The following is a 13,209-nucleotide window of genomic DNA, read 5'->3' as shown; positions in this document are numbered from 1 at the left end:
CAAAGATGATGTGAATTATTGATCCGAAAATCAACAAAACACAAGGGATATGTTTAAGTCTAATTCTATACAGGAAATCCACCAAGAATTAAACAAAAACTAAGATTAATCAATTAAGAATCCACCTAATTAATCAATCCAAACGAATGTTTTAACTAAAACAAGCAAAACAGCAATTGATCGCAATCAACCAAAACTCAAGTATGCAACTTAAGAAATAAATCTGAATATTAATCTCTGTATATTTATTCGTGTGTTTACAGCCCTATTTATAAGACTTAGTTTACCTAGGAAGATTAGGACAAGTCCCTAATTCAATCCTAATTAAACTAGAATTCTAACTTGCTTGAAGAGCAAGCACCTTGGCGCACAAGCATACACCAAACTGATTTATTTTGCTAACTAACTGATTTTTAAAGCAACTAAATAAATAAATAAAAATTAAAGAACTAAATAAAGATTAAAGATCCTAATGCTTGAACCAAGAAAAACCCTTTCAAGTGAAAGGTAAAAACTTGTAAGCAAAATCTAAGTAAAGAAAATTCAAGAAAGTTCAAGAATGTGAACTAGACTCCAAGAAAAACCACTAAGCAAACCGTGGCTTTGCTTTGATATCCAAGAAAGTGTCCATGCAATGCTTGGCTTGAATCAATGTTTAGGGATAAACTATCTTGATGCATGATAAGCAAATCTTCGAAGTTCTCCATGCTTAGACTTGCATCACACGGCCAGTTCCACCGGATAACCTTGATCAGGTTTGGAAAGTGTATGTAGACGGGAGCTTAACAAAGAATGGTTGTGTTGCAGGAATTGTCTATGAGTCTCCTGAGGGGGACAAATTTGAATTTGCACTACGGTTCAAGTTTCAGGCCTCAAATAACAAGGTGGAATATGAAGCCCTTCTAGCCGGAATCCGCATGTGTCCTCCAGCAGGGGCAACAAAAATTGACGCCTGCTCTGATTCACAGTTGGTCGTAAGCCAGTATCAGGATTAGTATGAAGCTACCCATCCGGCAATGATCAAATACCTTCAGGCAGTCAAAGAAGAGGCAGGGACACTTGAAGAATTTCTTCTGAGTCAAGTGCCCAAGTCTGGCAACAACCAGGCAGATGCTTTGTCCAAATTGGCATCTTTCGCCTGCTAAGACATGCCTCGGTCAGTCTTTTGGGAAGTTCTTGAAAAAAGAACCATATATGAGGAGCCCATTGGAATCCTTAACCGAAGCTCTACTTGGATGGATGGCATCAGGTCTTACCTAACAGACGGCACGCTTCCTGATTCACCATAGGAGGAAGCCGTCATGAAGAAACGAGCCGCAAACTTCAAGATAAGAAATGGAGAGCTCTTCAAAGCAGGGTTTTTGAAACCTCTTCTGAAGTGTGTTACCCTAGAAAAGGGGAAGGAAGTTCTCAAAGAATTGCATATGAGACCTTGCGCCTCTCATATAGGTGGAAAATCCTTAGCCGTCAGGGCCAGGCGTTAGGGTTACTTTTGGCCCACTCCTAAGTTAGACGGTAAAGAGATGGTGAAAAAATGTGACAAGTGCCAAAAATTTGGCAAGCTCATTCATTGTCCGGCTATTGACCTGACGGCAATCCACAGCCCAGTCTCGTTTGCTTAATGGGGCATGAACATTTTAGGTCCTTACATGCTTGCACCAGGCGGAAAACGATATATTATGGTGGTTGTGGATTACTTCACTAAGTGTGGAGGCAGAGGCGGTCAAAAAAATCAAGACAAAGGATGTCATCTTTTTCATATGGAAGAACATCATCACCCGGTTTGGGGTACCTATGTCTATGGTGTTTGATAATGGCCCTCAGTTTGAAACGCCTCAGCTCAAAACTTGGTTGTGAGATCAAGGGATATCAAATTATTTTGTATCAGTCTGCCGACCCCAAGCAAACGGCCAAGTTGAAGCCTTCAACAAACTTATCTCAAACGGCATCAAGAAGAAAATTGAAAGAGTCGGTGGTTTATGGGCAGAAGAATTAATTCATGTCCTATTGGCCATCCAGACAACTGCAAAAGGGACAACTAATGAAACCCCATTTCTCATGGTATACGGTGTTGAAGCCATCTTGCCCATCGAACATTATGAGCCGACTCTACGAGTCATGCTTTACGATGAAGAGGCAAACTGGGAGGCCATGCGGTTAGCATTGGACTCACTCTCGGAACGCTGGGGCAATGTTGCCTTGCGTCATGAGATATACCGTCTTAGAATAACAAGAGCCTATAACAAGAGAGTCACAAGCACCCTTTGAAAGTTGGCGACTTTGTGTTACGAAAAATGGAGGCAACCGGTAGGGCCAATGAGCTTGGAAAGCTAACTCCTAATTGGGAAGGCCCCTACCGGATATATGATGAAGTTAGGAATGGCACCTACCGTCTAGAAACTCTAGACGGCAGACGCCTACCTGGAATGTAGATCACCTGCCTAGAACTTGGAATGTAAATAACTTAAAAAAATACTACTTCTGAGGGCTGTAAACTTTTTTTTGTAAACAAGAAGTCTATCAATAAAACGTTACTTTGTTTTAGTTATATTATTGTTTTTGTTGTTTTTACTCTGTCTGGGCAATGCACATACGGACCATTCACATTTACTTTAAAAAGCTAAGTTTGAAATTTAGCAGGCAACAAACTAAGCACAAAAGGGCTTATTGGCTACACAAAGGTTGAATAATATTGTTAACCAGATACACATTCGGTGAAAAGAAAAGAAAAATTGTTAACCCGACTCCATAGTTAGTAAAACTACAGGATTACTTGGCACGCAGGTCGGAAAGAAAGATAAATGGCATACTACCGCAGAAAAACAGGTGGCTGGCTCAAAGCTTCTACTCCGGCTGATCCTGACCACCGGCGGGGATGGCTCCCTTGGTTGCATCAACCGCCTAGGGTTGGTTGATTGAGGCTTCTGCATTTTTATCAGCCATCTGGGGCTAGAGGGCTTGATTCCCTTGACCTTCAACATGCTCCCCTTCATCATCTAAGATTTCATAGCCTAGCTTAGCTGCCCAGGCCTTGAATTAAGGTGGAGTTGCCTCTCCCAACACTTGGGCATCATACACCGCAGTGGCGTAGTCATACCTAAGTTTGTAGACTTCAAAGTCTACGTCTGGGTAGAGGAGACCCAAGCGATCTTTAGGCGAGCCTCATTGTCTCGCTCATTTTCCTCGACCATCCGGCTCTGCTCCTTGGCGATTCATCTCGTTGCTGGTTCCTCAGATTGACCAGCTTCACCCCCAACTAAGCAACGTCTTCCCGGAGCTTTGAATTCTCATAATCAGCCCCCTCCAATGCCTTGAGATCAGATTGAGCATTTTTTAGTTGCTGCTCAAGGTTACTGGCCCGATTGTTGGCAGCGTCGTTTGCAGTCGTCAGGTTCCGGATCAGCTCCTCCTGTTTCAACTCTACTGCTTTGATATTTTGAGTGGCCCTCTTTTTGGCATCATTTACCTCTTCTTGCTTCCGCCTGAAGCGGCCCCGTAACCTATCCACTCTCAGCATCACCTAAAAAAGAGAGGTCAGCAGGAAGGTTTAATACTTATCAAAATTAAAGAAGAAAACATGGAGTTAAGTTAAGATCCACTTACCTCCGCCAGTTGGCCCATGATCCGGTCGAAGTCCACTACTTGTAGATCAGGCAAGAAATTCTTCTCTGACCGGGTGAGGGTCCTCACCATCCGCTTAGCAAACCCAGGCAGATCCGGCGCATCGGAGGTAATGACCTAGAAGGCCAAGGTACGAGTAATGCAAATGATCAAGTCCATGAATCCAATGCTAGGGAGTTAATTCTGTCCAAAGCTTATTTCGATATTACTCCTATGGATTTTGGTGTGCATGGTCCACATACGTCCTCTAATGGTTGCACTTTGCTAAGTGTGACTAATTATCTTGCAAGCAATTGACGAGCTGTTTCGAGGAGGTTTTCAAGCTGGTAGTTAAGCTCATTTAAGGAGTATTATTAGGAGTTTTCAAGCTGGTAGTTAAGCTCATTTAAGGAGTATTATTAGGAGTTTTCTTCTGATTTATTTTAGGGAATAAAGCAGCGTTAATTAGGAGTGAATTATGGACGAATCAAGGGCGTGAATCAAGGGCTGTTTGAATGATACATTTGAACAGTTTTGAGGGTTAATTGCTGGACGTTTTTTTCTCCTTATGTTTAGCTCATTTGTTTGAATTAAGTTAATGATTGTAATGGGGATTAATTTGGACGATTATGAGCCAATTAATTTGCCTTTTATTTCTGTTTTCCCTTAGTTAAATATAGGTGCAAATGATGATGTACTAAGCTATAAATAGCGTGCTATTTGATCAATGAGATACATCAGATTATTGCATAAACTTCTAAGTTTGTTTTGTTAATTTCGACTTGTGTGAGTTGGAGTTGTTTCCCCAAATTTGCGAGTTTCCAAATTTGAAGAGTTTGAGTTTTAGTGAGAGTTCCTAAAACTAAAGCTTGTAGTTGTTGAATAGGTGAGAGTTCCCTAGCCTCTACTACGCCTAAACAAGTGAGTGAGTGTTCCTCTTTGTTATATCCTCAAGTTAAGGGTGAGAGTTCCCCTAAACTTATTTGATTACTCTAAACTATCATCCCTAAATCAACCTAAACACATCACACGAATTCTAATCCTTTTGTGAGCAAGTTATCCATCTTGTTTACACATCATTTGGGATGACCTAGAAGGCCAAGGTACGAGTAATGCAAATGATCAAGTCCATGAATCCAATGCTAGGGAGTTAATTCTGTCCAAAGCTTATTTCGATATTACTCCTATGGATTTTGGTGTGCATGGTCCACATACGTCCTCTAATGGTTGCACTTTGCTAAGTGTGACTAATTATCTTGCAAGCAATTGACGAGCTGTTTCGAGGAGGTTTTCAAGCTGGTAGTTAAGCTCATTTAAGGAGTATTATTAGGAGTTTTCAAGCTGGTAGTTAAGCTCATTTAAGGAGTATTATTAGGAGTTTTCTTCTGATTTATTTTAGGGAATAAAGCAGCGTTAATTAGGAGTGAATTATGGACGAATCAAGGGCGTGAATCAAGGGCTGTTTGAATGATACATTTGAACAGTTTTGAGGGTTAATTGCTGGACGTTTTTTTCTCCTTATTTTTAGCTCATTTGTTTGAATTAAGTTAATGATTGTAATGGGGATTAATTTGGACGATTATGAGCCAATTAATTTGCCTTTTATTTCTGTTTTCCCTTAGTTAAATATAGGTGCAAATGATGATGTACTAAGCTATAAATAGCGTGCTATTTGATCAATGAGATACATCAGATTATTGCATAAACTTCTAAGTTTGTTTTGTTAATTTCGACTTGTGTGAGTTGGAGTTGTTTCCCCAAATTTGCGAGTTTCCAAATTTGAAGAGTTTGAGTTTTAGTGAGAGTTCCTAAAACTAAAGCTTGTAGTTGTTGAATAGGTGAGAGTTCCCTAGCCTCTACTACGCCTAAACAAGTGAGTGAGTGTTCCTCTTTGTTATATCCTCAAGTTAAGGGTGAGAGTTCCCCTAAACTTATTTGATTACTCTAAACTATCATCCCTAAATCAACCTAAACACATCACACGAATTCTAATCCTTTTGTGAGCAAGTTATCCATCTTGTTTACACATCATTTGGCGCGTCAGGTAGGGGGAGAGTTTTCTCAAATTCTTCCAAAAGGGTCGAATACCTACATACCATGGGAGAAAATCAAGAATTGAGGTTGGCTTTGGATGCTCTCAATCGATCCATTGCTAGTCAAGAGAGGTTGGCCGAAACCAATGCCAATCTACAAGGGAATCTTGCTGCCTTGATGGCAAGACTCATGAACGAGCAAGATAGAAGAGATCAAGGTGATGATCCTCCACCTAGGAGGGAAGATAGGAGTCTCAAAGTGGACGTTCCTGCCTTTGATGGGACACTTGATCCGGAAAAGTACTTGGAATGGGAAAAATCTCTGGAGAGGTACTTTGAGTACAAAGATATTCAAGAGGAGGAAAAGAGGTACAAAATAGCCAAGGTGAAATTAAAAGGCTATGGTGACAATTGGTTGCAAGGAGAACAGAGGGGACGTACCCTTAGGGGCAAGGCTTCCATTTCAACTTGGAGCAAGTTGAAGAAAAGAATGAGGGATCGTTTTATTCCTCACAATTATAAGCAAAGCCAATACGTGAAGTGGAGCACTTTGCAACAGAATGGCGATCCGGTTGAAGACTACATCAAGGAGTTTGATAGACTTGCTATTGTGTGTGAAATCACGGAGAATGAAGAACTCAAGATAGGACGTTTTTTGTCTGGGTTGGATCAAGAGTTGCAAGAGAAACTTGAAGGTTATACCAATTTGACCTTCGTAGATGCTTGTAAACTTGTGGTCAAATTTGATTCGAAGAGAAAGAAGAAGAAGCCGATTTACACCCCTCAAGTGACACGAAAACCAACCTTCCCTATAAAGGATGGTTCTTCTTTTGTCAAACCCAACGACCCCCCTAAGAAAGACAAGAAAGATTTCAAGCTAAGTGACATTGTTTGTTACAAGTGCGGAGGAAGAGGTCACTTCAAGAAGGATTGTCCTAATTCAAGAGCTTTGACTATGCAAGAGATAAAGCTTATTGCTAATCAGACTATTAGTTGGGAAGAGTTCGTGGTTGAAGAAGTTGAGGATGTGAATCCTACTGAGGAAAACGAGGAGGAAGATCAATGTTTCCCCGAAGAGGAGGCCAAAACCAATCTGGTTGTGAGAAGGGCGTTGCAAGCTCGTGTGGAGGAACCCTTAGCACCGCAAAGGCAACACATTTTCATCACCAAGTGCAAGGTTAAAGGCGAGGTATGTGATTTAATTGTTGATGGTGGTAGTGAAGCAAATACGGTTTCCAAAACTTTGGTAACTAGGCTTGGGCTTACAACTATAAATCACCCACATCCTTATAACTTGAGTTGGTTAGACTCTAATTCAAGCACGGGGGTTAGAAAACAATGCATGGTTAGTTTTTCCATTGGATCTTATCATGATACTCAATTGTGTGATGTTGTGTCTATGGATGCTTGTCATATTTTGCTTGGTAGGCCTTGGCAAACTGATCGTAATTCTCAACATGATGGGTACCATAACACTTACACTATAACTCACCAAGGTAAACAAAAAAAATTGCACCCTTTACCACCCCCACGGTTTTCACTAAAACCTAAACAGTCTAAAGAGGTGTCATTGCTTACTCTTAAAGAATTTGAAAGAGAAATTGATGGTGAGGATGAGTTGTACTTGTTGTATTCGAAGGAAGTCCACGAAAAATTTGTTAGTCAAAACCCTAATTTGGCTAAGCTGATTAAGGACTTTGAGGATGTTTTTCCCGATGAGTTACCTAACGGATTACCACCTTTGAGGGGAATTGAACATCAAATTGATCTCATTCCCGGCGCACCTTTACCTAACAAACCTGCCTATAGGTGTAATCCCATGGAAACTAAGGAGTTACAACGTCAAATTGAAGAATTGATGGGTATGGGGTATGTGCGTGAGTCTATGAGTCCTTGTGCTGTTCCTGCTCTTTTGGTTCCGAAAAAAGATGGTACATGGCGTATGTGTATTGATAGTAGGGCTGTTAATAACATTACTATCAAGTACAGGTTTCCGATCCCAAGGCTCGATGATATGCTTGATGAATTGAGTGGTTCTAAGGTGTTCTCCAAAATTGATTTGCGAAGTGGTTATCACCAAATTCGAATGAGAGAAGGGGATGAATGGAAGACCGCTTTCAAGACCAAGCACGGTTTGTATGAGTGGCTCGTAATGCCATTTGGGCTCACCAACGCTCCTAGCACTTTCATGAGGTTGATGAACGAGGTATTGAGACCTTTTCTTGGCAAGTTCGTGGTGGTGTATCTTGATGATATCCTTATTTATAGCAAGAATAGGGATGAACATTTGATCCATTTGTTCGAAGTTTTCACTGTATTAAGAAAGCAAAAATTGTATGGAAAACTTGAAAAATGTAATTTTATGCTATATGAGGTCACTTTTCTTGGTTACATTATTTCAGGTGAAGGCGTGAAAGTCGATCCTAGCAAGATTGAGGCTATACAGTCATGGCCTAGTCCCAAGACACTCACGGAGGTCCGTTCTTTCCATGGATTAGCTTCCTTTTATAGGAGGTTCATTCGCAATTTTAGCACTCTCATGGCTCCTATCACCGAGTGCACAAAGAAGGGTTCATTTGAATGGACTCCCCAAGCTCAAAAGGCGTTTGAGATGATCAAAGAGAAGATGTGCAACACACCCGTCCTAGCACTTCCAGATTTCTCAAAGCCATTTGAAGTTGAGTGTGATGCAAGTGGGAAAGGAATTGGTGCTGTGCTGATTCAGGAAGGGCGTCCTATTGCCTACTTTAGTGAGAAGTTGAGCCAAGGAAAGCTAAATTATTCCACCTATGACAAGGAGTTCTATGCAATGGTGCGAGCTTTGGATCATTGGTCACATTACTTGAGGCCACAACCGTTCATACTTCACTCCGACCATGAGTCTTTGAGGTTCATCCATGGTCAAAAGAAGTTGAATTCGAGGCATGCTAAGTGGGTGGAATTCTTGCAAACATTTAACTTTTCATCCAAATATAAAAGTGGAAAGGCGAATGTTGTTGCGGATGCCTTATCTAGAAGGCATACTTTACTTGGAGTCGTTGAAGCTAAGGTCCTTGGGTTCGAATTGATCAAAACATACTACAAGGAAGATGATGATTTCAAGGCTATCTTGGAGAAATGCGTTAATGGAGTTTATGATTTATTTTCCTTACAAAATGATTTTCTTTTTAAGGGGAATAGATTATGCATTCCTAGGTGCCCAATTCGAAGTTTATTGATTCATGAGACACATGGCGGTGGTCTAGCCGGTCATTTTGGAGTCCAAAAGACTATGGAGCTTCTTCAAGCTCACTTTTATTGGCCTAACATGTTGTCTACTGTCCACCATGTTGTAGCTCGTTGCTCTACTTGTCAAAGGGCGAAGATGGTGTTCCATAAAGGTCTTTACAAGCCTTTGCCAGTACCGGAGCGACCTTGGGAAGACATCAGCATGGATTTTATTGTGGCTTTACCTAGAACTCAAAGAGGTAAGGACTCAATAATGGTGGTGGTTGATCGTTTCTCAAAGATGGCTCACTTTGTGCCGTGCCATAAAACTGACGATGCTATGAAAGTGGCAAGATTGTACTTTGATGTGATAGTGCGTTTTCATGGAGTTCCACGCACCATTGTTTCTGATCGAGACACAAAATTCCTAAGTCATTTTTGGAAGTCTTTGTGGCGCTTGATGGGAACTAAGTTGCTGTTTTCTACCTCACATCACCCACAAACTGATGGCCAAACCGAGGTGGTGAATAGAGTGCTAGGTTCTTTGCTTAGGACCTTGGTTAGTAAGAGCACCAAAGATTGGGATGTTAAGCTTGCTCATGCCGAGTTTGCTTACAATAGAACTCCTAGTGCTACTACAAAGTACTCTCCTTTTGAAGTAGTCTATGGTTCTAATCCCTATGTTCCAATTGGTCTCATAGCTCTACCACAAGACAAGTTCGTGCATGGAGGCGCCAAAGAACAGGCCGAGTTCATGATCAAAATCCACAAGGAAGTGAGAAAGAACATCGAGAAGGCTAATGAAATCTACAAGAAGCAAGCTAACAAAAGAGTCAAAAACGTGAAAAGCTTTGAAGTTGGTGACTTAGTGTGGATCTACATGAGAAAAGAAAGGTTTCCAGCTCAAAGGAAGAACAAACTCATGCCACGAGCCGAGGGTCCATTTGAGGTGGTGGAAAAGATCAATGACAATGCCTACAAAGTTGATTTGGGAGGTAAGTATGGGGTTTCAAGCACGTTCAATGTGGGAGATCTAGCACCATACTATGATGATGAAGAATTGAGGGCAATTCCTTTCGAAGAAGGGGAGGATGACCTAGAAGGCCAAGGTACGAGTAATGCAAATGATCAAGTCCATGAATCCAATGCTAGGGAGTTAATTCTGTCCAAAGCTTATTTCGATATTACTCCTATGGATTTTGGTGTGCATGGTCCACATACGTCCTCTAATGGTTGCACTTTGCTAAGTGTGACTAATTATCTTGCAAGCAATTGACGAGCTGTTTCGAGGAGGTTTTCAAGCTGGTAGTTAAGCTCATTTAAGGAGTATTATTAGGAGTTTTCAAGCTGGTAGTTAAGCTCATTTAAGGAGTATTATTAGGAGTTTTCTTCTGATTTATTTTAGGGAATAAAGCAGCGTTAATTAGGAGTGAATTATGGACGAATCAAGGGCGTGAATCAAGGGCTGTTTGAATGATACATTTGAACAGTTTTGAGGGTTAATTGCTGGACGTTTTTTTCTCCTTATTTTTAGCTCATTTGTTTGAATTAAGTTAATGATTGTAATGGGGATTAATTTGGACGATTATGAGCCAATTAATTTGCCTTTTATTTCTGTTTTCCCTTAGTTAAATATAGGTGCAAATGATGATGTACTAAGCTATAAATAGCGTGCTATTTGATCAATGAGATACATCAGATTATTGCATAAACTTCTAAGTTTGTTTTGTTAATTTCGACTTGTGTGAGTTGGAGTTGTTTCCCCAAATTTGCGAGTTTCCAAATTTGAAGAGTTTGAGTTTTAGTGAGAGTTCCTAAAACTAAAGCTTGTAGTTGTTGAATAGGTGAGAGTTCCCTAGCCTCTACTACGCCTAAACAAGTGAGTGAGTGTTCCTCTTTGTTATATCCTCAAGTTAAGGGTGAGAGTTCCCCTAAACTTATTTGATTACTCTAAACTATCATCCCTAAATCAACCTAAACACATCACACGAATTCTAATCCTTTTGTGAGCAAGTTATCCATCTTGTTTACACATCAGGTAACATCTGCACCATAAGTACTTGGTGAGAGGGATGCAGCATAGTTGGCATTCATTCGTTGGCGGCTGCTAACTGAACCTCCAGAGGGGTTGACCTTAGTTTTGACTCGCATAAAGTCAAGTGGCCAAGGAAGTTAAATCTGATTCTTACCTTGTGTTTGGTGTCGATTCTGGGGTTTTGGAGCTCCCCCCTCCCTAGTCGTTGCCGCATCGGCTGCAACATTGGCTGGCTGGCCACCCTTCAATGCCATAGAGGCATCCGATGCATATTTCGTTGAGCGCTCTGAGTTTTCGCTCAGAGTCTTCATAACGGAAGGAGTTTTGCCCACGTTCGTAGGACGATCCGGGTTGGTAGAAAAGGTTGTCTGGGAAGGGTTTTTCTTGGCAGCCTTGGTAGTGGGAGTTTTTTCCAACTCCTCACCCGATCTCTTAATCAGCTTTAAAATTGAGCGGGGAATGGTTTTGCCAACACTCTGTAGAGAAAAATCCAAAAAGGTTACAGCCGGTAGAATGTATGACAAAAGGCAAAAATAAAAACAACAAGTCAGGCGGTCTTACCCCGCCCTTCTTGGCCTCGGCTGCTGTCTTCTTGGCTTACAGCTGTTCCTTGCGTAGCAGCGCGACAGACTTAGTCGGAGTTTTCTCTAGGTCCACCATTTTTAATGCTTCTTCTACAAGAGGCAAACAAAACAGTCAGTCAAAACAATTAAAAGAATTGAAGTGTATAAGTAGAGACGACAAATTGCTGGATGTATAGTGGGTCTACCCTTGGTGAACATCGTACTAAGTCCGCAGGCGGACAGGAATCTCTCATCCTTGAAAAACTCCGGATGGGGGATCTAGTTCTTTGGCACGACTATGTGAGTCCTATTCCCTAAGGGCTCAGTCGTGGTCTCGAAAAATCCCGGCTCCATTATTTGCTCGTAAGCTTTGGAAGAGATGCGAGGGAGAGCACACTTCCTTCCTAGAAGAGCCGGTTCTCAATTATACCGGCGCAAGGTCCGGTTGTGACTCAGCCTTGGAGAGGAGATCAGATAAAATTTCACATTCCAGCCGGTCCATTTAGACACTTTGTCCAAAGGCGTTAGATATTGGGGAAGGGTGGTAAGAGTATACCACGCCCATGGCCGCCTGGGGCTTTGCTCATGTATTGCACGTGAGCAAAGGCGGCAAAGTTGGGCTCCGAATCCTGAAACTCGCAGGCAGCGATATAGCTCAGAATATTGACCCACGAGTTTAGGTGGAGCTGCTAAACACCTATGTCTTACCCCTTAAGAATTTTTCTAATATCTCTACGAAGAGGGAATCGGAGGCCAGCTGCAATTACCACCTCGTAGCAGACGAAGTAATTGTCAGCGTTTTCTATCCCATCGTCCCAAGCCATCACTGCATCCTCAGGAGGGACCTCTATTATCCACCCCTTTCCAAAGGGGTGCTTCTCTTTGAAAGACTCAAAGCTGCTCTATAGCAGGGTAATGTCACCTGGCAACATCCTAGTCTTTTTGGGGTCCGTGAAAGTTGATGCTTTAGCCGGCTATTGGTAATTAGTTGCAAAATCGTCCTGATAGGAGCCAGATGTCTCTGTTCCTAATCTTTCGGCGGCTTCTTCACCGCTTGATTCATCTCCTAACCCATGAGAGGAGGCGACCTCTTCACCGCCTACCTCCCTTACGCTTGAGCTACTTGGGGATGAGGGAGCCCCATCCTCGGAACTGCTTTGCTCCTCTAACTCCTCTTGTTCCCCATCCGGAACAACCTCATCTGCGGGCACTTCCCTAGCGCGCCGACTTCTCGGCTTATTAGTGATGAGTGACATTTATGTCACTCCTAGGATAATGTTTATGCCTTGTTTTAGCTTGTCTTAGGGTGTTTTGTAGTTGTTTTGTTCAAATAATGCGTGCATACATGTCTCGATGTATTTTTAATGAAATCGCGTATATTGTTGAATGCTTGCCTTCATTGCGTGTTTGCACCGTTCCCTATACCTTATTGCTTCCCTTAGTGTTTGTGCTTAGGTATTTGAAGTCTTGGATTGCAAAGAAGAAGCCAAGGAAGCATGAGAGAAGAATCGAAGAAAGCAAGGTGCAAGGGCGCAAATAATGTGCGGGCGCGCATCCCTGTGAGAACCCGCGCAAAATTGGCGAAATTGCAGAATCGAGGCAGAAAGTTTTGCGCGGCCTGTGCGCGACATGTGCGCGGGCGCACACCCACACCGCGCGGGCGCGCACACCCAAGCACAAGCCGCGCAACCCACAAATGCGCGGGCGCGCAGCTACTTTGCGCGGGCGCGCAGGCTGCTGCGAGGGAGCGCAGGCCGCTGCGAGGGCGCAC

General features: G+C 42.2%; 1 protein-coding gene across 1 annotated transcript; it reads left to right on the top strand.

The window, feature by feature from the left end:
- The first annotated feature begins 5,697 nt into the window (after positions 1-5,697).
- Positions 5,698-7,663, top strand: LOC145625025 (uncharacterized). The gene is made up of 2 exons (XM_081678105.1): positions 5,698-7,564; positions 7,623-7,663. Exons 1-2 carry the CDS (start codon positions 5,698-5,700, stop codon positions 7,661-7,663), a joined length of 1,908 nt encoding a protein of 635 aa, XP_081534231.1.
- Positions 7,664-13,209: the final 5,546 nt, after the last annotated feature.

The sequence above is a fragment of the Chenopodium album genome, chromosome 3, assembly GCF_948465745.1.
Source record: "Chenopodium album chromosome 3, dcCheAlbu1.1, whole genome shotgun sequence".
Taxonomy (NCBI): Eukaryota; Viridiplantae; Streptophyta; class Magnoliopsida; order Caryophyllales; family Amaranthaceae; genus Chenopodium; species Chenopodium album.
Note: the sequence above shows the minus strand (reverse complement) of the source record. Positions and strands in the feature narration are given on the sequence as shown.